The sequence below is a fragment of the Neoarius graeffei genome, chromosome 17, assembly GCF_027579695.1.
Source record: "Neoarius graeffei isolate fNeoGra1 chromosome 17, fNeoGra1.pri, whole genome shotgun sequence".
In the NCBI taxonomy this organism is placed as follows: domain Eukaryota; kingdom Metazoa; phylum Chordata; class Actinopteri; order Siluriformes; family Ariidae; genus Neoarius; species Neoarius graeffei.
The window spans coordinates 64,207,885-64,229,907 of NC_083585.1; the positions used below are offsets into that span (position 1 = coordinate 64,207,885).

Below are 22,023 nucleotides of genomic sequence, written 5' to 3' on the forward strand. Positions count from 1 at the left end.
CATTTTATCCTTGGGCATTTTTTATAATTTTATTTTTACTGCTTGACCATTTTGTAGTTGATTAGGTTATTATGGTTTCAGAATGGGATCAGAAATTTAAACATAATGTAAGTAAACTATGTGCAAACATTACAACAAATTCAATATAAAATGTTTTTAAATCACAGTTACAGAGAATGGATGGATGGTCAGATCAATTAATCACTTCAGAATCCTGTTTATATGAGAGAGAGAGAGAGAGAGAGAGAGAGAGATGTGGTCATTGTTCACTTGAACTATCACTGGTAAGATTGTTCAAGTCTATACGCCCTGTAGGAAATACACTCACACACACTGTTTCAAATCTCTTCACACTGAATGGCAATTTGCTAACATAGCCAGGCCCCTACTTACACATTACAAAAAAGGAGCCCTCTCTTTAAAGCCACGCCCACTCTCTCTGCCACACAGAACACACACAACCAGGAAGTTCATTTCAGAGAAAACGAAACTCAGCAGAGAGTTCAGAGTCTTTCTCTCTCTCAGTACAGGAAAATGGCAGAGGCTGGTATTTCAGTAGATCATTTTTCTGTGGATCAGTTCAGCTGTCCAGTGTGTCTGGATCTCCTGAAGGATCCTGTGACTATTCCCTGTGGACACAGTTTCTGTAAGGTGTGTATTAATGGCTGCTGGAATCAGGAGGATGTGAAGGGCGTCTACAGCTGCCCCCAGTGCAGAGTGACTTTCACCCCAAGGCCTGTTCTGTGCAGGAACAACATGCTGGCTGAAGTGGTGGAGAAACTGAAGAAGACTGAACTCCAAGCTGCTTCTCCTGCTCACTGTTACGCTGGACCTGGAGATGTGGAGTGTGATTTCTGCACTGGGAGAAAATACAAAGCCGTCAAGTCCTGTCTGGTGTGTCAGGCCTCTTTTTGTGAAGCTCATCTTAAACCTCACTATCAGTCTCCTGCCTTTAAGAAGCACAAGTTAGTTGAAGCCTGTGCAGAGCTCCAAGAGAAGATCTGCTCTGAACACGACAAACTGATTGAGATCTTCTGTCGTACTGACCAAAGCTTCATCTGTTATTTGTGTACAATGGATCAGCACAGAGGCCATGATACCATTGCAGCTAAAGCAGAAAGAAATGAAAAACAGGTGAGAACTGGATATCATTCTTCTTTTCCAAGTCATTTTATACAAATTCTATTTCTAATCTAATTTGTATTCAGTGGATTTAATTGGTTCTCTGTCATTCTCGGTGAAGTAAATTTTTATTTCCAGTCAAACAGACATATGTAAAGAAATGTTAGAGATCAGACCAGTCAGTCTGCTTTAAACACCCAACAACCTTCTTCCAGCATTTTACAGCTAAAGTGCTCACATGACTGTGTTAAAGCTCTGTAACTGGAGATCATATTTCATAACATTTAATGATCTACAGGTTAAAAAAAAAATCTTTATCTTTCTGAATGTGGAAATTGGGTGTGGTTCTCTTCTGGTGGAACCTAACTATTTTTAATATAAGACATAATGAACGTAATCGAAATATCAGCATATAATGCTCTATTGATTCTAATGTCATCTATTTTATTAAAAACATCATTAATGATAATGTTGAACAGTACTGGACTGCATACATTACCTTGAGATGTTCCATTTTCTATTGAATAGATGTTAGAGAAGTTAACCCCAACTCTTACTTCTATTGTTCTGTCCTTTTGGAAGTATCTAATCCAGTTAAACATCTTACCACCAATACCCATCCTATTCAGCTTAATTAACAACCCCTCCGTCCATAGCATATCATACGCTTTCTCTCTATCAAAGAATGTTGCTAAAACTGATTCTTTATTGACTTGTGCTTTCCTTATTTCATTTTCTAAACATATAATAGTGTCCATTGTAGTACGTCCACTACGGAAGCCGCTCTGGTGTGGGGAGACAAGACCTTTTTTTTTTTTTCAGTTTCATACACTAGCCTTCTAGTGATCATTCTTTCCATAATCTTACATAAATTAGATGTTAATGCTATTGGCCTATAACTTTTAACTTCAGTTTTATCCTTCCCTGGTTTTCCAATCGGAACCACTACAGAATGTTTCCAACACAAAGGCAATCTACCTTGCTCCCAAATCTTATTAAAAAAGACTTAAAATTACATATTTAGCCACGTCATTGACTTCATTAATCATTTTATAACATATACCATCTTTCCCTGGTGAAGTGTTCCTAACCCCATTTAACTCTCTCCTAAGCTCAAATAATGTAAAATCCTTATCAAGTACACTCTCACTTATTACCTGCTTTTCCAGTAATCCTTTATTCTCATCTATTACTTTAACTCTCCAAGACAATTCTTCATCAGTTAAGTTCTGTGAACTATGAACCTTAAAACTCTTCGCAAGCATCTCTGCTTTCTCTTGATTAGTTACTGCCTCCACAGCATTGTTTTTAATCACAGGTAAGGAAAACTCCCTTCTAATGCCTCCCATCTTTTTAATCACGCTCCAAATATCATCCCCTTTGACTTCTGCCCTATTTTAGAACCAGTGGCAACTGGTGGTCATAAAAATAGGGGAGGACAGTGAGTGAATAGATAGGTGGATGGTTGAGAGAGAGAGGTTGGAAGTTGTGTGGGTGTTTACAACTGTTAGGGGATTTGTATATTTTTAAAGATAAGCTCTGTTAAAAATGGGTTTTTTTGTTACTGCAAGAAATAAAAGTAAAATGTTTTTGAGGACACATCAGCATGGGAAATACCATGTAGTGTAATGCTTGTTGAATGAGCTATGTGAGGTGTGAATGGGTCAAACTTAAAACAGTAATTCATTTAAGAAAGTAGTCAAGTCTCCTGGATGTCTGGGTGGCAAGTTTGTCAATGACTTGCTCATACCACTGGGGATCTTGTTGAAGAGTGTAGCAACCCTTGGATCCCAAAGAGAGTCTCGACTGATGCTCAAGGTGTATTTTATTTTACTTGCAGCAAAGTCAGTCCAACATCACCCATAGCACCGTGAAAACTATATCATGGTATACAAAACAGCAAACAAACAGCAAATCACCATACCGTTCTACAGGTACAACATTTCTTAATTGAGACATCAATATTAAAACAAAGGCATTCACATTCGGTTCCAACACTTAATGCAAAGTTACAAAAACTTCAAACAAAACATACCTCACTGCGCTTACCAAGGATGCAACATATAATCATTTCTCTTCTGTTGTAAAACAGGCATCAAAATATCCTTTTCTTTTGCAGTGAAGCTTGAGTGGTGAAGCATGGACATCAAGCCTTCTTAGCTCAAGCTCAAACAAAGTAGCTTCTTAATTGATCACACCTGGTTGCTACCTTTACAAATCTCCCTCTTGTGGAGCTACGGTGTCACTTAAAGGACAAACAGCACCCCAAGTCCATACAAATCCACACACATACAATACTCACTCAACCTCATAGCCCAACCATTCTAAAGCACAAACAGAAATTTGATTAAATCTTATATTCGTAAATAACAAAATACAAATGAAAACACATTTATGTAAGTTTTACTCAAGAGAATAACAAAACACTTACAAGGACTAGTGTGGTCCTTTACATTCATTTAAGCATCCTCCTTTCAATTGACATGACTGCTAAACTTTTCAACCTCTCTTGTCCCATTGTGTTTCTGGTGAAGCTTTTTATGCGCTTCAGACATGAGAAGCTCCTCTCAACTCCTGCTGAGGTGGCACCAATGGTGGCAATCAGACACATGAGTCTATACACCTGAGACATTGCCTCATCAAGCCCGTTTGACTTCATGAAGCTGATAGCCTCACACAGTTTTCGGGAAGAGTGGATCTCTGCATCACTGTAGAAATGCTGCAGTTCCACCTTCAGTTTGGCCTCATCAAAGAAATTCCCATATGTCTCTGACAAGTTGGACAATGCACGAGAAGGGAATTCTGCTTTAAATGATTCAAATTTGTCAAAGTCTAACAGCTCCATGAAATGCAAACAGCCAAGCTGCTGGAAGCGCTGTGTGAGTTGGGCCTTGATGCTGTCATGCACTGAGTCATAGAGAGTTTTATAGACCTGGCGATGGTCTTGCTCACCCTGCCTTCTCTTTCTCCTGTGACCAAATTCGGGGTCTTCTGTGAGACCGGCAGCTTTGCTGTATGTTTTCTCAAAAGCCCTGTCTAACTTCAGCTCATTAAGCAACTGCATAAAGTTTTCTATGCACTGTTTGCAGAAGGCAACATCCATGACTTTCTGTTGCAGTATGTGAAATAAAACGTCGGTCTGTGCAAACAGCTCCTCAAAAGTAAAAAGCAAGAACATGAACTCAAAGTCTTCCAATTTTGCCTTCAGGCCATCCGCCAATCGAGTTGTTTCATCATCCATAGAAGGATGTTCTAGAACGCGGGTAAACGTGTTAAGCAATTTTTCATGGTTACCTGCGACGGTATTCACGACCCTGGATGAGAAATTCCAACGTGTTGGAGCGGTCTTTGGCATTCTTGCGCAATCAGATTCCTCAAGTAGTGCCACCCTCTTACTTGATTTGGAAAAGAATGACGTGAACCCACCCAGGTTTGCAAAAAAGACTCACGCTTTGGGTATGGCCTTGACACCTTGACTAAGGATGAGATTCAGGCGGTGGGCGTGACAGTGAACAAAAGTAGCGGCTGGAGCAACCTCTCTCACTTTAGCCTGCAGTCCATTGAGAGCCGAGGCCATCACCGCAGCACCATCGTAAGTTTGTGCAACCAACTTCTCAGCGAAGTTGTAAGGGGACATCTCGGACTGCACAAACTGAAACAATGACTGCGCATCCCTCCCACTAGACACGTCGAAAAAGCCCAGAAAACGTTCCTGAATAATGCCCTGACTGTCCACGAACCTTGCGATAATTGAGAGCTGGGAATGACAGCTTATATCAGTGGTTTCGTCAATCTGCCATGAAAAAAATGGAGTCACGTTTAATTCTTTCGATATTTCGTGGCTGATTGACGTGCCAATTGCACAGATCAAGTCGTTCTGGATGCCACAGGACATGCCACTAAAAACACCAGAAGACTGCAACTGCTCTGCCAGCAAATTGTCATACCGTGCAATCAGTTCCGTCACCTCCCTATAGTTTCCCTTGTTGTCTGTCTGAATTTGGCCCTTCATCCCGCCCCCTAAATGCCAGCTCCTGCATGCCCAAATACGCCACAGCATCAATCAGACGCCTCAGTGTATCTCTGTTGCAACGCACTTTAGCATTGTGCTGTGCCACTTGTATCCGCACACCCTCGTCCACTAGCTGGTCAACTGGCACACTGCCTAGCAATTTCAGGCGAATAGCTGCACCAACGTGTTCCTTGGTCTGGTCGTGGCGCTTGGTGGCTCTGTCCAAATTTTTAATGTCATTAAATCCCTGCACAGACCATGTTTGGGATTTGCTACCCATCAACAGGAAAGGCCAGCAATACAGCCGTTTGGTTGTGACACTGCTTGTTAGCCATGGGTATCTCCGATACCACGAGGTGTTGGTGTTAAACACACTTAGCTTACCATTCGGTTTCTGAATGTTAAGTTGGGGAACTGGTCTCCCTTCGGTTTTGATTCTAACCTTCTCCTCATAACCCAGTGTTTGAAATGGCGTGTTTAACATTGTGTACACAATGTCACGTTCCTCCATCACGTTTTATTAAGTTGATAAACTACAACAAAGCAATAGCCAACAATTAGTCAAATTCTCCGCTGTCCGCACTACTCAAAACGACACTACTCTAGCTCGGCAGTGACACTGACAGTAAGTATGCTATGATTTCAACCTGCCAACTCATCCCTTCATTCTGATTGGCCGCACAGACGAATGCAGCTCTGCTGATTGGCTGCTTGATGACAGGCAAATAGACCCGCCCAAATGGAGGAATCGCCTCCCTTTCGCCCATTCACTCCCATGTTAAAAGAGGAGCCCGCGAATCGCCCATGTTCTGAGCGCATACAATGGACGTCAATGAGAAGGTTAGGGAGGACAATATTTTGGCGAGTTTTTCTTCCATTTTTAATTGATAAAATATAGTTATTTCAACTGTTTTGACATGTTTTAAACGTTTGTCTATTAATTATATGCGTTTTTTTAAACTAATGTGTCCTGGAAATTCTTTCTTTAAAATTTTAAGGGAGGATCTTCCTCCCTTTCCTCAATGGAGGAGTCGCCATTGTTTAGAACAGAAATCACGCCAATATTTCCTTTTAGCTTCTCTTATAATTCTTTTAACCTTTTGAATGTGTTTTTTTTTGTATTCCATTAAATTGGTATAGGAATGGTTTGACTGAACAATTTTGAAAGCTTTATTTCTAGCTTTAATTACTTCCTTACAATCATCTGACCACCAAGGTACCATTCTCTTTTTCCTCATCCCAGAAGATTTGCCAAGAACCTCTTCTACTGACTCATATTTGTAATGATTGCGTTTAACTCAGGGCGGCATGGTGGTGTTGCGGTTAGCACTGTCGCCTCACAGCAAGAAGGTCCGGGTTCGAGCCCCGTGGCCGGCGAGGGCCTTTCTGTGCGGAGTTTGCATGTTCTCCCCGTGTCCGCGTGGGTTTCCTCCGGGTGCTCCGGTTTTCCCCACAGTCCAAACACATGCAGGTTAGGTTAACTGGTGACTCTAAATTGACCGTAGGTGCGAGTGTGAATGGTTGTCTGTGTCTATGTGTCAGCCTTGTGATGACCTGGCGACTTGTCCAGGGTGTACCCCACCTTTCGCCCGTAGTCAGCTGGGATAGGCTCCAGCTTGCCTGCAACCCTGTAGAACAGGATAAAGCGGCTAGAGATAATGAGATGAGATGAGACATACCATCTAGCATCTCTCTCAAGATTCTTTTACCAGGGTTATAAAAGTTGATAATTTTAATCTTAGTTTTACCGACCCAAATCTCAACCAGAACTGCTTCAATGTCTTTATCTATATTTAAAGCTCTGTAATTAATCCCCTGCTGAATAAATGTGGCCACTCCACCTCCTGCAGTATCCCTGTCTTTACGCACTGCTAGGTATCCATATATTATTAAATCAAGTGATGGTTTTAACCAGGTTTCCTGGATACAGATAATGTTTGGTTTAACAACTTGTTCCTCAATAAAGTGTTTTAGTTCCTGACCATTAGCAATTAAGCTCCTGGCATTCCACTGTAGAATAGATAAAGTCATTATTAACTGCCACATGGTGCTTGAATATCAGATACCCCTAATACCATATTGTGAATGGAATCAACTGACAATTCATGAATCTCTAGATAATTTTCCACTGCTTTTTAAATTATTTTAATTCTATCAATTCTACTTGCTACTTGGGCTGAGCAATTAACCACTTCCACCATAAAAGTAATGAATTTTTTCTTCTCCACAATTAAAGTCTCTTCAGTTACTTTACAGCATTTCAGAGTCGTTTGAGTTTGACTCGGGGGTAAAACTACAGGAGTCATACTTCCTTTAACCCTTGATTTTGCTTGGTTTTCTTTGTCAACCTTTTTAATAGCTTCGGCATAAGTAACGCTCTCTTTCACCTTAACACTTTGCACTTGAATTGCTCTTTTATACATCTCGCACCCTTTATAGGCAGCACTGTGTTCACCTCCACAGTTACAGCACTTGATTTTTGTTCCTTCCTCACATTTACCATATTCATGTTTGCCTCCACATCTAGCACACCTAGGTTTTGACTTGCACACAGAAGAAATGTGTCCATATCGCTGACATTTAAAGCATCTAATTGGTGGTAATTCCATTTACCTGACTTATCTTCACCTTCCCTGTTATAGTACTCTCACTGTCATTCTCTTCTGAAAACTCCTCCAAATCATTAGTTTCACACTCATCTAGAACTCCTTTCAATCCATGATCGCACCCCAGTCCACCAAACACCAGTTGCAATGAATCTGGCGGCTCTTTCGCATTCCCGGAAGCACTCATCGCGTTTTTTCTCAGATCAGTCTGTCTGTGAATCCCATTGAAAGTCACAGCTGCCTTTTGAACAGTTTCACTCCAGAGAATATTGCTGAACTACCTTGATGTTTCTGTCACACAAATAACATTGAAATAACAATCAGTTGACATTTTCACAGAAAACTAAACTTATAATATCATAAGTGGTGCAAACATATGAAGATAGAAGTCACTTCATTTTGGGTGTCTTTTAATTTTAGTTAGTTCTAGAGGTGATATTTCTAGTTTTCATTGAAATGTTTTTATTGACTTTTTTTAGTTAGTTTGTTTTTTTTTTCTTTTTGGCTATAATTGTGTAGAAGATGATGAAATGTATTGAAAATGTTTTTTATTTGTTCTCAGAATGAGCTAAAGGAGGAGCAGATGAAATCCCAGCAGAGGATCCAGGAGAAGCAGAAGGAGGTGCAGGAGCTGAAACAGGCTGTGGACACTATTAAGGTGAGGAGTGAAGAGTAGCTGTGTTTCAATTAACCTGATTAAAGGAGATACGCAGAACCATGGCCTCATTTTATGTTCATAAATGCCTTGAGACCCCAAGAATGGCACAGGAATAGTTTTAAGCATTAACAATAAATCTAATATCGTAATATTTATGATTAAAATGATTCATATAGGTAGCGGCCTGAGTGAATGACCTTGACGTCTGTAACGTCACAGCAGGAAGGCTATCGGTCCCATCGCCATTTCCGCTATACTAAAACACAGAGGTAACTGCAAATTCCAGCTTCCGTTTTGAGCTAATTTATCGCCATGCCATGTAGATGTGTTGCTGGCCGGTGCAGCAACATGACAGAAGGTGGATTTATGTTGCATTCATGGCCCAAAAATGTTCAAACTGCAAAGATTTGGATGCATTTTGCGAGAAGTTCACAGGCACATTGGGCGCCTACGAAGTGGTCTCTCCTCTGCTCTGCACATTTTACTGAAGACTCGTACGAAACCTCTGATCTGTTGAGGAGCGTTGGCTATAAGCCAGTTTTGAAAGAGGGTGCAGTATCAACAATTAAATAAAACTATGAGAAAAGGAAAAATAATTTAAAAAAAAAAAAAAAGGAAAGCATGTTCAGTGGCACCAGCTCTCCCACAGTTTGAGCCGAGGGTTGTTGGTAAAACACAGGATGGAACGAGACGTGACATATTATCGCTCAGGCAGTGACCTCCCTGCGGTTGTTTCTAAAACCGGCAATGTCCCGTCCCAGGTTTTAGTAATTGCCTGAGCCGAGCAGTAATGGTGGAGTACTCAGTCTGGAGAAGATGGAGAATGAATGGAGCAGCCGTCTGATTTCTCAACTGGATATTGTTGCCATCTCACCCTTACGTGGAAGAAGCGAATGAACGGAGAACTGAATGAACAACTGAACGTCAGATTGTTTTGAAACAATCGGCCACAAGTTCGGCCATCAAGAAGCGAGAACGCAGACGGGTAAGCTCCGACTCTCATTTGGATACAAAACAACAAAAACAACACGTTTACCTGCATTTAGATTAATCCATGTAACTTGTATTGTGTATTTATGTTACCGGTCTAAGATTTATTTAATTTGCTTCAGAATGTGATTGTCTCAGTTCATCTGATTATTTAATGAGCCTTTTACGTTTTATCAGTGAAAATAGATGCATGTGGGTGGCACGGTGGTGTAGTGGTTAGCGCTGTCGCCTCACAGCAAGAAGGTCCTGGGTTCGAGCCCCGTGGCCGGCGAGGGCCTTTCTGTGCGGAGTTTGCATGTTCTCCCCGTGTCTGCGTGGGTTTCCTCCGGGTGCTCCGGTTTCCCCCACAGTCCAAAGACATGCAGGTTAGGTTAACTGGTGACTCTAAATTGAGCGTAGGTGTGAATGTGAGTGTGAATGGTTGTCTGTGTCTATGTGCCAGCCCTGTGATGACCTGGCGACTTGTCCAGGGTGTACCCCGCCTATCGCCCGTAGTCAGCTGGGATAGGCTCCAGCTCGCCTGCGACCCTGTAGAACAGGATAAAGCCGCTAGAGATAATGAGATGAGAATGAATAGATGCATGTACATGTATGTTGCATAAGTTATAACACCTATCCTGTTTTAATCAGAGTCAACCCACAATCAACGAAGTCAAATCAGTCTTAGTTGAGCAAATCGGTAACAGTATTTCTTACTTTCACCATAAATTTTTATTTATATGACTTTGGTCTATAGCTGTCAAAGGCCTCGGCCTTAAAACCGGTTCCCGCAGTGACGTCACGCGCTCAGGGCTGGCTGGCTCAGCGGGGCAGCTCCAATGCCAAATTTGCGGTCGAGTTTAACTCTCAAAAAATATTTTTTGATTCCTATTTATGCAGCATACAAGAGTCAAGGATGGAGATACTATCCACTCAGAAATGTATTTAAAAATAAAGGTTCTGCGTATCTCCTTAAAATAATGAAATAAAAAAACAAGGAATGAAAACCCGGGGTTTAACAAAAACAACTCAAATATCTCTTGAGAGAGAGTTTATTTTTACAGAGTATCCGATTAGACCTCCGTTGTGTGTGTGTGTGTGTGTGTCCTAACAGAAGCGTTCACAGGCAGCAGTAGATGACAGTGAGAGGATCTTTACTGAGATGATCAGCTCCATGGAGAAAAAGCGCTCGGAGATGACTGAGCTGATCAGAGCTCAGGAGAAAGCTGAACTGAGTCGAGCTGAACAACTCCTGAAGCAACTGGAGCAGGAGATTGCTGATCTTCAGAGGAGAGTCACTGAGCTGGAGCAGCTTTCACACACACACGATCACGTCCACTTCCTCCAGGTAACACTCACTGTCTGATCTACAGAGGGCGCTGTTCCTCACAAAGTTTCCTCCTAAAAGCTCATTACAGCAACAATAAATGTTCCTGTCTGAGATCCCAAGTGTGTCTTTGGTCTGATTCAGTCTGAGATTCATTCGTTCCTCTCCTACACTTTTCTCCTTCTCTATTCTGTGTTTCCTCTCTGTAGAGTTTCCCGTCTCTCTGTGTTTCTCCTGGATGTGACGACTCACCCAGCTTCACTGTCAATCAACATCTCTCATTTGATGGAGTGAGGAAATCTCTCTCAGATCTGAAAAAACGAGTCGAGGAAATCTGTGAGGAGGAATTCAATGTAATCCATCCACAGGGTAAACAAACAAATATTTGTTCTGTATCACAGTAAAGAGAGTCATAAAATTAATGTAATGGAAATAAAACATAAGCAGGAACAAAACCGCATCAAATCACAAAGCATTAGTATTAAGACCAATTTATGCTGACAACCCAGTCCTCGCAGATGGCGTCGCAGATGGCGTCTGCAAAGCCCCCCCCTTCGCAGACGCTCTGCGCGCACCTCCCAAAAATTGTGACCACTGCAGACAGCCTCGCAGACGAGGGCTCTGATTGGTCCACTCTACATCCGCTGTACACGCACTTCCGCTTCCCTACTTTCCCGGTTTGTTTTGTTTTCACGACCGCCATTTTTAAAAACACAAGCAAAGATGGAGCAGCACGAAGAGCGGTTGATCGAGGAAGTGAGGAAGTACGTACATCTATACGACTCCAGTTCTAGTCATTATCAGTAACCGGAGGATAAACACTCCACTAACCACACCCACCAACTACTCCGAGCGATTTTGCGACTTCGCGCCCCCTTGCGTTGTGGTGGTGAATAACATCACGCACGCCTATTGCTCCCCGCTCAACGATAAATTACAACTGTCTGCGAAAAGCTATCTGCGAAAGTCTTGTCGCAAGAGCATGCAGAGGCCCTTAGCCTCAGAAATTCATCTCATCTCATTATCTCTAGCCGCTTTATGCTGTTCTACAGGGTCGCAGGCAAGCTGGAGCCTATCCCAGCTGACTACGGGCGAAAGGCGGGGTACACCCTGGACAAGTCGCCAGGTCATCACAGGGCCGACACATAGACACAGACAACCATTCACACTCACATTCACACCTACGCTCAATTTAGAGTCACCAGTTAACCTAACCTGCATGTATTTGGACTGTGGGGGAAACCGGAGCACCCGGAGGAAACCCACGCAGACACGGGGAGAACATGCAAACTCCGCACAGAAAGGCCTTCGCCGGCCACTGGGCTCAAACCCGGACCTTCTCGCTGTGAGGCGACAGCGCTAACCACTACACCACCGTGCTGCCCGCCTCAGAAATTACATGTGCAAATTACAAATAAATTTCCCAGATAAACAGGACCTTAATCACAAATCCACAACCTAATCTTATTGAACTTTACACATAACAAATATGATGAACATTAGATCAGAACCGAGGCCTTAATTCCTCCATAAAATCCATCAGAAAGTAAAAACACACACATTGTCAGAGCTTCAGCTGGGAAAAGTTTTTTGCTTCTCATGATTCTTACATTCAAATGCTGCACAGTGTGATGACATTTTGGCCGATCTCTAAATCGTGTCTGACTGAGAGCAGTGAGGAATCTAATTTTTCATTTTCATGCTTTAAACTGTTTTCGTGTCATTTTTCAGTCTCCATTTTGTCTCTGTATCTCTACAGCTGCAGCAGTTCACATGATTTTACCCTCAAAACCAAAGAGCAGAGAAGATTTCCTGCAGTGTAGGTGTAACACACACACACACACACACACACACACACACACACACACACACACTCTTCAACTCAGAGGAGGACCGCCCACATGATGGTCTTTCTTTTGACCTACAACACACAGAATGTGTATCAATAATAGTTTATTTATATCACACACAGAAATCTAATACATACGAAGGATAAAATTCTGCCTAGAAATAACTAGTAATCTAATCTCACTCAGCAGAAAAAAATAATGGATTACTGTTATAAAGAAGAAAGCTAGTCGCACAGAGGCACAATGATAAAATACAATATTTCAACAAAAACAATAAAAAGAGGGAAAAAATGAAATGACAATGTGAGGAAAAGAGAAAGGAATGCTGATCTGAAGCGATAATCGTACTTTTGATAGAACGCTTGAAATTGCTGAAGCTAAGACTCTGGAAAGATTCATCAATACTGTTCCAGAGAGCAGCAGCTTTGAAGCAAATATTAAACTTGCCATCGTTAGTTCTGGCTGAAGGAACACAAAATGAAGATCTCGAAGCCAGTCAAGTTTTATACTTGTGCCTTGATGCTAAAAGTGTCAAAGTTATCAAAGGCAGGCACCAAATAAACTAGAATGAAATTTAAACATAAAAATCCTGTTTAAGTAATCTATAAAATCAGAGAATTTCATCATCTCCAGCTTTTTAAAAATAGGAGGTGTGTGTTCATTAAAAGAAGCTAAATTAATAATTCTGACAGCTTTCTTCTGGAGTCCAGTTATCGGTCAAAGGGTAGTCTCATAAGTCTCATCTCATTATCTCTAGCCGCTTTATCCTTCTACAGGGTCGCAGGCAAACTGGAGCCTATCCCAGCTGACTATGGGCGAAAGGCGGGGTACACCCTGGACAAGTCGCCAGGTCATCACAGGGCTGACACATAGACACAGACAACCATTCACACTCACATTCACACCTACGGTCAATTCAGAGTCACCAGTCAACCTAACCTGCATGTCTTTGGACTGTGGGGGAAACCGGAGCACCCGGAGGAAACCCACGCGGACATGGGGAGAACATGCAAACTCCGCACAGAAAGGCCCTCGCCGGCCCCGGGGCTCGAACCCAGGACCTTCTTGCTGTGAGGCGACAGCGCTAACCACTGCACCACCGTGCCCACCATATATTAAAAAAGAATAAATAAGAGAGTAGTACAGCTGAGTTAGAATACTTTGAGAATCATAGTGATGAAGCTCAGCAATAATTCCAAAGCCTCTGGAGATTTTCTTGCTCTACTGGTGGATGTGTTTCCTCCTGATGAGGTGAGAGTCGAAAACTACTCCAAGATACCTGATGTGGTTCTTCTGTTTAATCGGCTTATAATTAATTTTCAGGAAATGGTTCTGCTCAGTTTCTTTTGGGGTGGATTAAAAAAGAACAATTTTTGTCGACATTCAGAGAGAATTTATTTGCACAAAGCCACGCAATGATATCAGAATTACTTTATTAATCCCCGGAGGGAAATTCAAATTTGCAACCAAGCTCCCACATATTGACCAATTCAGAATTTACCCTGGCTTCTAGAGAATCTAAAGATGAATCTGCCAGGAATAAATTTGAGTCACCTGCAAAAAGATAAAAATCAAATATATTGGAGCAGTTCATAAAATCATTTATGTATAAGAGAAATAGAAGGGGGCCACGATGTGAACCCTGTGGTACTCCACATGAAATTGGTAAAGAGCTGGATGAAATATTAACGATTGAAACAAACTGATGTCTATTTGATAGATATGAGGCAAACCAATCATGGACAATCCCACGGATGCCATAAGAATATAATTTTTCTTACAAAATATCATGATCTATGGCATCAACGGCTTTACTCAGACAAAGAATGATACCACAGGAAAATTTGCCATCTTCAATTGCTCTTTGGATTTTACCAGTGATTTAGTAAAAGTGCATGTTCTGTAGATGTGTTGTCACGGAAACCAAACTGACCAGAATATATTAAATCAAACTTCTCTCGATATGTATTCAGCCTGTTTTACATGAATTTTTGTAATATTTTTGATAAAAATTGACAAAAGAGAAATTGGTCTATGATTAGAAGTTAACAGTTGAGCTCCTGCTTTAAACACGGGTCTGACACGAGCAAGTTTAAAAGAATCAGGAACAGTACCAGAAGTAAAGGAGAAGTGATGTAGGATCTCCACAGGCTTTGAGATTGAGTTTAATATCTTGAACAGGGCTACAGAAATACTAAAGGGGCCACAAACCTCTCTGGACTTGAGCCGGAGAAAAAAGCCTTGAATTTCTTGTGTCCATGTAGGACTAAGAAGAAAGCTGTCGCTTGTCAGAGAAGCAAGAAAATCTGAAAATATTTTGTTGACCTTTGGTATTGCTTGGCTGATACTTTTACCAATGTCTGCAAAATAAACATTGAACTCATTTGCTAGATCCTTTTACCTATAGGAGTCAAATGGTTTAGCTTATTTCTCTACACTTTGTACTGAGCATACAGGCACTGATTTCTCGTCTTGATCGATTTTTCTATACAATTTGATTTTATAATTCATTGTTCTAAGACTGAGGGGAAATCCAAGGTTCATATTTGAGTTTGATTTCCTTCCTTGACATGGTTTTTCAGAGGAACATGAGCGGTAATAATTTCCTCAGAGTTTTCAGGAAAGCTGGAGAATGTCATGAATATCAGGCTCACCATCGGACTGGCTAGAGCAGTCAATTTGTTGAAAACCATAAATAAATGCATCTTCATTGAACCATATGAAATCCATCCATTATCCATAACCTGTGCAGGGTCAGCTGGGATAGGCTCCAGGTTGCCTGTGACCCTGCACAGGATATTTAAGTGAATTAAAATATATATTGTCAATAAACATGGTTGAAAAGAATAGGAAGATAAAGTATTGATAAATTCACCTGTAGCTATCTGAGTGTCTGAATTCATCAGATTTAAGTTCAGGTTGCTCACAAAAATACAAAGCTTTGACTCCTCATGGATTTTATCAATTATTATGGAAAGCTTATCCAGAAATGGCTGAAAAGAACTGTTTCAGTGTCTGTATCTCACACCACAAGCTGTGTTCTTACTGCCTTCATTATGGAGCTCAACAGAAACTGATTTGTCTTGATCAGAAGTATTAAGGTCATCTCTTAGATTATAACTTCAGGAATTTATGAAGAGTCCAATTTAGAGTGTTGGGAAATGTAATTAAAGCCAGGTAAGTAAAAATTGACAAAACTATCTTTGAGTTGAATGGCAGGTTTCTGAAAGGCAAAGGATCTTCAATAGATGATCTAAAATACTGAGTATGTCTTGAAATTCATCAAATTTAGCTGAGAGGCTCCTGATAATATAGTGAAGGAAAGAGAACAACTTGTCAGATAAACAAGAAGATAGTCATCTATATCCCCCACACTATATACCAACTATATACCAAGTTTCAAAATATTGTCACGTTTTTCAAGTTCTGCTGCAGGAAACCAACCCTACCTCTTTACACTGACCTCAGCAGCCCATGACATAAACCCACCGGACGTTTGGTCCAGGTGAGCTAAAAATTAAAATTTCACATTTCTTAGTATCAAAAGGCACATACACATTACTTCATCAACACATATACCAACTTTCAAGACCAAACCACTCATAGTTTTCAAGTTCTACTCTGAAAACCAAACCTACCCTAGAGACCAAGTCTGAAATTGTTTCCATGGAAACATGAAAAATTAAAATTTCTCAAATTTCTTAGTATAAAAAGGCACATCTACATCACCTTGTTAACATGTATACCAAGTTTCAAATCCATATCATGAATAGTTTTGGATATATGCTCCAGAAACGAACATTGCTCAAAGTCAAAATCTATTACTATGTAAAAATTTGAAAAATACTTTTTTCCAAAAATCGAAAATAGCAAAAGGCACCAGTTCACATATTGGTTGATATGTATACAAAGGTTCATGAAGATATCTTCAGTAGTTTTAAAGATATGGCCCAGAAACGAAAACGTGACCGGATGGACGGATGGATCGACAGAACCTGTTTCTATATCCTTCTCCAACCTTCGTTTGGGTGGGGAATAATTATGAAGTTCTTGAGAAGAATGAAATTTGTGTGGGGAATAGTACCTAGAATTAATATGACGAGTATTCACATCAGGATTGAAATCATTTAGCTTTAGTGATAATTCTAATCATCATAATTAATCTCATAATAATTCTAAGCAGGAACAACGTCAGCTTGATTCACGCACAATTATACTGACAAAGCTAAGGTCAAAACAGAAAAAGACGCCACGATACAACACGAAAGATTGAAGTATTTTGTGTGTACAGAATGCTGAGGGGGGCGGCACGGTGGTGTAGTGGTTAGCGCTGTCGCCTCACAGCAAGAAGGTCCTGGGTTCGAGCCCCGGGGCCGGCGAGGGCCTTCCTGTGTGGAGTTTGCATGTTCTCCCCGTGTCCGCGTGGGTTTCCTCCGGGTGCTCCGGTTTCCCCCACAGTCCAAAGACATGCAGGTTAGGTTAACTGGTGACTCTAAATTGATCGTAGGTGTGAATGTGAGTGTGAATGGTTGTCTGTGTCTATGTGTCAGCCCTGTGATGACCTGGCAACTTGTCCAGGGTGTACCCCGCCTTTCGCCCGTAGTCAGCTGGGATAGGCTCCAGCTTGCCTGCGACCCTGTAGAAGGATAAAGCGGCTAGAGATAATGAGATGAGATGAGATGAGAATGCTGAGGGAAAAGGGAGGAAAAGAAAAAAATGGCTGAATGTGAAAGCTGTTTGGAGTGGTTCCATCAGGAATGTGAAGTGACCCCAGGGCCTGTTTTTCACGATGGGGGGCAGCAACTGCAGAATCTAAAGGGGATGAGGTGCAGTGGGTGAAGACGGACCACCAGAAGCAAGATTTTGTTCATTAACTTGGTTATTAATGCATAAACGTTTGAATTTTTTTCTTTCTTTCGCCTCGACTGTCGTGACATGCGTGGATTAAATGTACATTATCCTCTATGCGTCAAGTTGGAGCTTAATCTTATTTTTATGTACAACCCCAATTCCAAAAAAGTTGGGACAAAGTGCAAATTGTAAATAAAAACAGAATGCAATGATGTGGAAGTTTCAAAATTCCATATTTTATTCAGAATAGAACATAGAGGACATATCAAATGTTTAAACTGAGAAAATGTATCATTTAAAGAGAAAAATGAGGTGATTTTAAATTTCATGGCAACAACACATCTCAAAAAAGTTGGGACAAGGCCATGTTTCCCACTGTGAGACATCCCCTTTTCTATTTACAACAGTCTGTAAACATCTGGGGACTGAGGAGACAAGTTGCTCAAGTTTAGGGATAGGAATGTTAACCCATTCTTGTCTAATGTAGGATTCTAGTTGCTCAACTGTCTTAGGTCTTTTTTGTCGTATCTTCCGTTTTATGATGCGCCAAATGTTTTCTATGGGTGAAAGATCTGGACTGCAGGCTGGCCAGTTCAGTACCCAGACCCTTCTTCTACGCAGCCATGATGCTATAATTGATGCAGTATGTGGTTTGGCATTGTCATGTTGGAAAATGCAAGGTCTTCCCTGAAAGAGACGTCGTCTGGATGGGAGCATATGTTGCTCTAGAACCTGGATATACCTTTCAGCATTGATGGTGTCTTTCCAGATGTGTAAGCTGCCCATGCCACACGCACTAATGCAACCCCATACCATCAGAGATGCAGGCTTCTGAACTGAGCGCTGATAACAACTTGGGTCGTCCTTCTCCTCTTTAGTCCGAATGACACGGCGTCCCTGATTTCCATAAAGAACTTCAAATTTTGATTTGTCTGACCACAGAACAGTTTTCCACTTCGCCACAGTCCATTTTAAATGAGCCTTGGCCCAGAGAAGACGTCTGCGCTTCTGGATCATGTTTAGATATGGCTTCTTCTTTGAACTATAGAGTTTTAGCTGGCAACGGCGGATGGCACGGTGAATTGTGTTCACAGATAATGTTCTCTGGAAATATTCCTGAGCCCATTTTGTGATTTCCAATCCAGAAGCATGCCTGTATGTGATGCAGTGCCGTCTAAGGGCCCGAAGATCACGGGCACCCAGTATGGTTTTCCGGCCTTGACCCTTACACACAGAGATTCTTCCAGATTCTCTGAATCTTTTGATGATGATATGCACTGTAGATGATGACATGTTCAAACTCTTTGCAATTTTACACTGTCGAACTCCTTTCTGATATTGCTCCACTATTTGTCGGCGCAGAATTAGGGGGATTGGTGATCCTCTTCCCATCTTTACTTCCGAGAGCCGCTGCCACTCCAAGATGCTCTTTTTATACCCAGCCATGTTAATGACCTATTGCCAATTGACCTAATGAGTTGCAATTTGGTCCTCCAGCTGTTCCTTTTTTGTACCTTTAACTTTTCCAGCCTCTTATTGCCCCTGTCCCAACTTTTTTGAGATGTGTTGCTGTCATGAAATTTCAAATGAGCCAATATTTGGCATGAAATTTCAAAATGTCTCACTTTCGACAGTTGATATGTTGTCTTTGTTCTATTGTGAATACAATATCAGTTTTTGAGATTTGTAAATTATTGCATTCCATTTTTATTTACAATTTGTACTTTGTCCCAACTTTTTTGGAATCGGGGTTGTAATAAAAAAGGGCTTCATATTTAACAACAAATGCACTGGACTTGGAAAACTGATATACATTCCTCACCACAGTTTATTAACACATCAGCACCATCTTTTAAACTTGAATGGTCTTCAGAAGTCACAAATCTAAGCTTGAAGGTTGATTTTATAGACATGGTATCTGCATTTTAAGCTGGGATTTTATAAAGCTCATGAGCTGACATCGTTACTGCTGAGAATTATGGCGATGACACGATCAATCTCAGAATTCCAGACATGATAAACAAAAGTACAACACTTATTCAGAAGGTCATTAAAGGAACCGCCTCGATCCAAACACAGTGAGGAGAAATCCTGTTCCTCAATAAAAATCAATAAAGGTTCTCTGAAATGTTACTACGGCTACAGAAGGACTCTGAGTCCAACACACACACGTTATCCTCTTCATGTTTATCTAAACCTTCTCCTGTGCAGACACAATTATACTGAGCATAAATTCATACAGAGACTGTGTGTGTGTGTGTGTGTGTGTGTGTGTGAGAGAGAGAGAGAGAGAGAGAGAGAGAGAGAAAATAAGAGTACTGAATAACAAAGGTATATAAAAAACTAATGTTTATAAGTTATTTTAAAATGGAAAACTGTGTGAATAATAATGTAAAGTGTCAGAACACTGTTGTGATGTAGGAATTAAAACATGCTGTACATTTCTCTGAACAGTAGGTGTCGCTAGTGAACTCTGTTGAATGAGACTCCGAGTCATGAATCTTTTCGTGAATCACAACCACTGAGCTCTATATAAAACCTGGAGGGCTCCGAACCCATTCCCCTCTGTAGGGACGAGTGAAGCCATCTGGACGCCATATTACCACTCACATCGCGTGGATTTGGTTTGTGTGTTAAACCGTCGTCTCATCTCATCTCATTATCTCTAGCCGCTTTATCCTGTTCTACAGGGTTGCAGGCAAGCTGGAGCCTATCCCAGCTGACTACGGGCGAAAGGCGGGGTACACCCTGGACAAGTCGCCAGGTCATCACAGGGCTGACACATAGACACAGACAACCTTCACACTCACATTCACACCTACGCTCAATTTAGAGTCACCAGTTAACCTAACCTGCATGTCTTTGGACTGTGGGGGAAACCGGAGCACCCGGAGGAAACCCACGCGGACACGGGGAGAACATGCAAACTCCACACAGAAAGGCCTTTGCCGGCCACGGGGCTCAAACCCGGATCTTCTTGCTGTGAGGCGACAGCGCTAACCACTACACCACCGCGCCGCCATGAGAGATGATGATAATAATAGTAATAACACAAAAGGCTGTACAATACTTCCTTTCTATTTAGGACAGCTGTTGAAACAGGATTATTTTCTCATGTTATTTGCCATTTTCACTTCATTCTCACAGTCATGTCTTAACAGTATTTATTCATCACATAATTCACTGTCATTTTAGACACAAATGATTCAATTTTGATGCTTTTTCTTTTTAAGACGACACAGTATTTAGCAAATGGGGTAACTTTTAACGTGGCAAATGTAATAAGAAACACAGCGTCTGACAGTATGGATGCCGGATGCACCGTCTGGCCAAATGCTTCAGTGAGATGACGACTGGACTGAACCCACACTCCACAAGCAGTTAACAAAACTCATCTTGCATAGGCGTGAATTATTTTATTTCCCAATGCATACATCATTCATAATTCTGATTAAAGTTGTATTTGTTTACCACATTAAAAGTTACCCCATTTGCTGAACAGTGCGTGGGCTTAAAAAGAAAAAGCTTCATTCTCACATGTTTTAACAGTATTTATTGGTCACAATTTTGCTAATTGAATCTTTTTTTGTCTAAAATGTGACCAATAAATACTGTTAAAACAGAGGGGAATGGGTTCGGAGCCCTCCACATTTTATATCGAGCCGAGGCCTTTTTCGTCATCGGTCACATGGTTTTGTCTGCCACGCCCCCTTCTACTCCATTCGCGCTTCGGAGCCTCACGACAGACAGGTGTCTCACACACACTTCTTATAAATCCTGTGATTAACATCTAACCTGTGGATATTTTATTGTTTTAGATTTCTGTTATCTGACTCTGGATCCAAACACAGCACATCCTGAACTCATTCTGTCTGAGAAGAACAGAGCGGTGACACGCAGTGGGACAGAACAGAGATACTCTGATCATCCAGAGAGATTTGACTCCTGGCCTCAGGTGTTGTGTAAGGAGAGTGTGTGTGGACGCTGTTACTGGGAGGTGGAGTGGAGGGGTGCTGTGTACATATCAGTCTCATATAAAGAGATCAGCAGGAAAGGAGGGGGTAATGAGTGTGCGTTTGGATGCAACAGTCAGTCCTGGAGTCTGTGGTGTTTTTCTTCCTCTGTCTGTTTCTGGCACCACAACATTAAGACTGTTCTCCGAGGTCCATCACCCTCCAGAATAGGAGTGTATGTGGATCACAGTGCAGGAACTCTGTCCTTCTACAGCGTCTCTGACCCGATGAGGCTCCTCCACAGAGTCCACACCACATTCACTCAGCCTCTATACGCTGGGGTCAGGATGTGGGATTCTGACTCATCTGTGAGGTTTTGTGATCCGATGAAAAAATGAAATGTTGGTAAAAGTTGAAATGTTTAGTAAAATTATAACTGAGGTGTCAGATTGAATTTCTCCCTGAAATACAAAGACACTTTTGTGTGCAGAAACTGTGGCACTAATGAATTATTATTTTCAGAGTGCATCTGTTTTATAGATTAATAAGAAAATAAGTTACATAAATGTCTTAATGCAGAATATAAGATGTTTCTAGAAAAAAAATTCAGACTATTTTAAATGTCTGCACTATTATGAGATTTATTACACTGATATGAAAGTTTAGAATGTCTCA

General features: G+C 41.3%; 1 protein-coding gene across 1 annotated transcript; it reads left to right on the forward strand.

Annotated features, from left to right (window-relative positions):
• The first annotated feature begins 492 nt into the window (after nucleotides 1-492).
• Nucleotides 493-21,783, forward strand: LOC132864423 (tripartite motif-containing protein 16-like). Its single transcript, XM_060897840.1, has 6 exons — nucleotides 493-1,134; nucleotides 8,303-8,398; nucleotides 10,482-10,715; nucleotides 10,904-11,063; nucleotides 12,454-12,513; nucleotides 21,214-21,783. The coding sequence occupies exons 1-6, from the start codon at nucleotides 535-537 to the stop codon at nucleotides 21,744-21,746; spliced, it is 1,683 nt and encodes a 560-aa protein (XP_060753823.1). The 5' UTR covers nucleotides 493-534; the 3' UTR covers nucleotides 21,747-21,783.
• The last annotated feature ends 240 nt before the right edge of the window (nucleotides 21,784-22,023 follow it).

Excerpts from the sequence above, each read along its gene's own strand:
- LOC132864423 (XM_060897840.1), top strand. The coding sequence starts at position 535 with ATGGCAGAGGCTGGTATTTCAGTAGATCATTTTTCTGTGGATCAGTTC. Across the intron at positions 11,064-12,453 it reads CAATGTAATCCATCCACAGG|CTGCAGCAGTTCACATGATT; the intron begins GTAAACAAACAA and ends GTATCTCTACAG. Across the intron at positions 12,514-21,213 it reads CAGAGAAGATTTCCTGCAGT|ATTTCTGTTATCTGACTCTG; the intron begins GTAGGTGTAACA and ends TTATTGTTTTAG.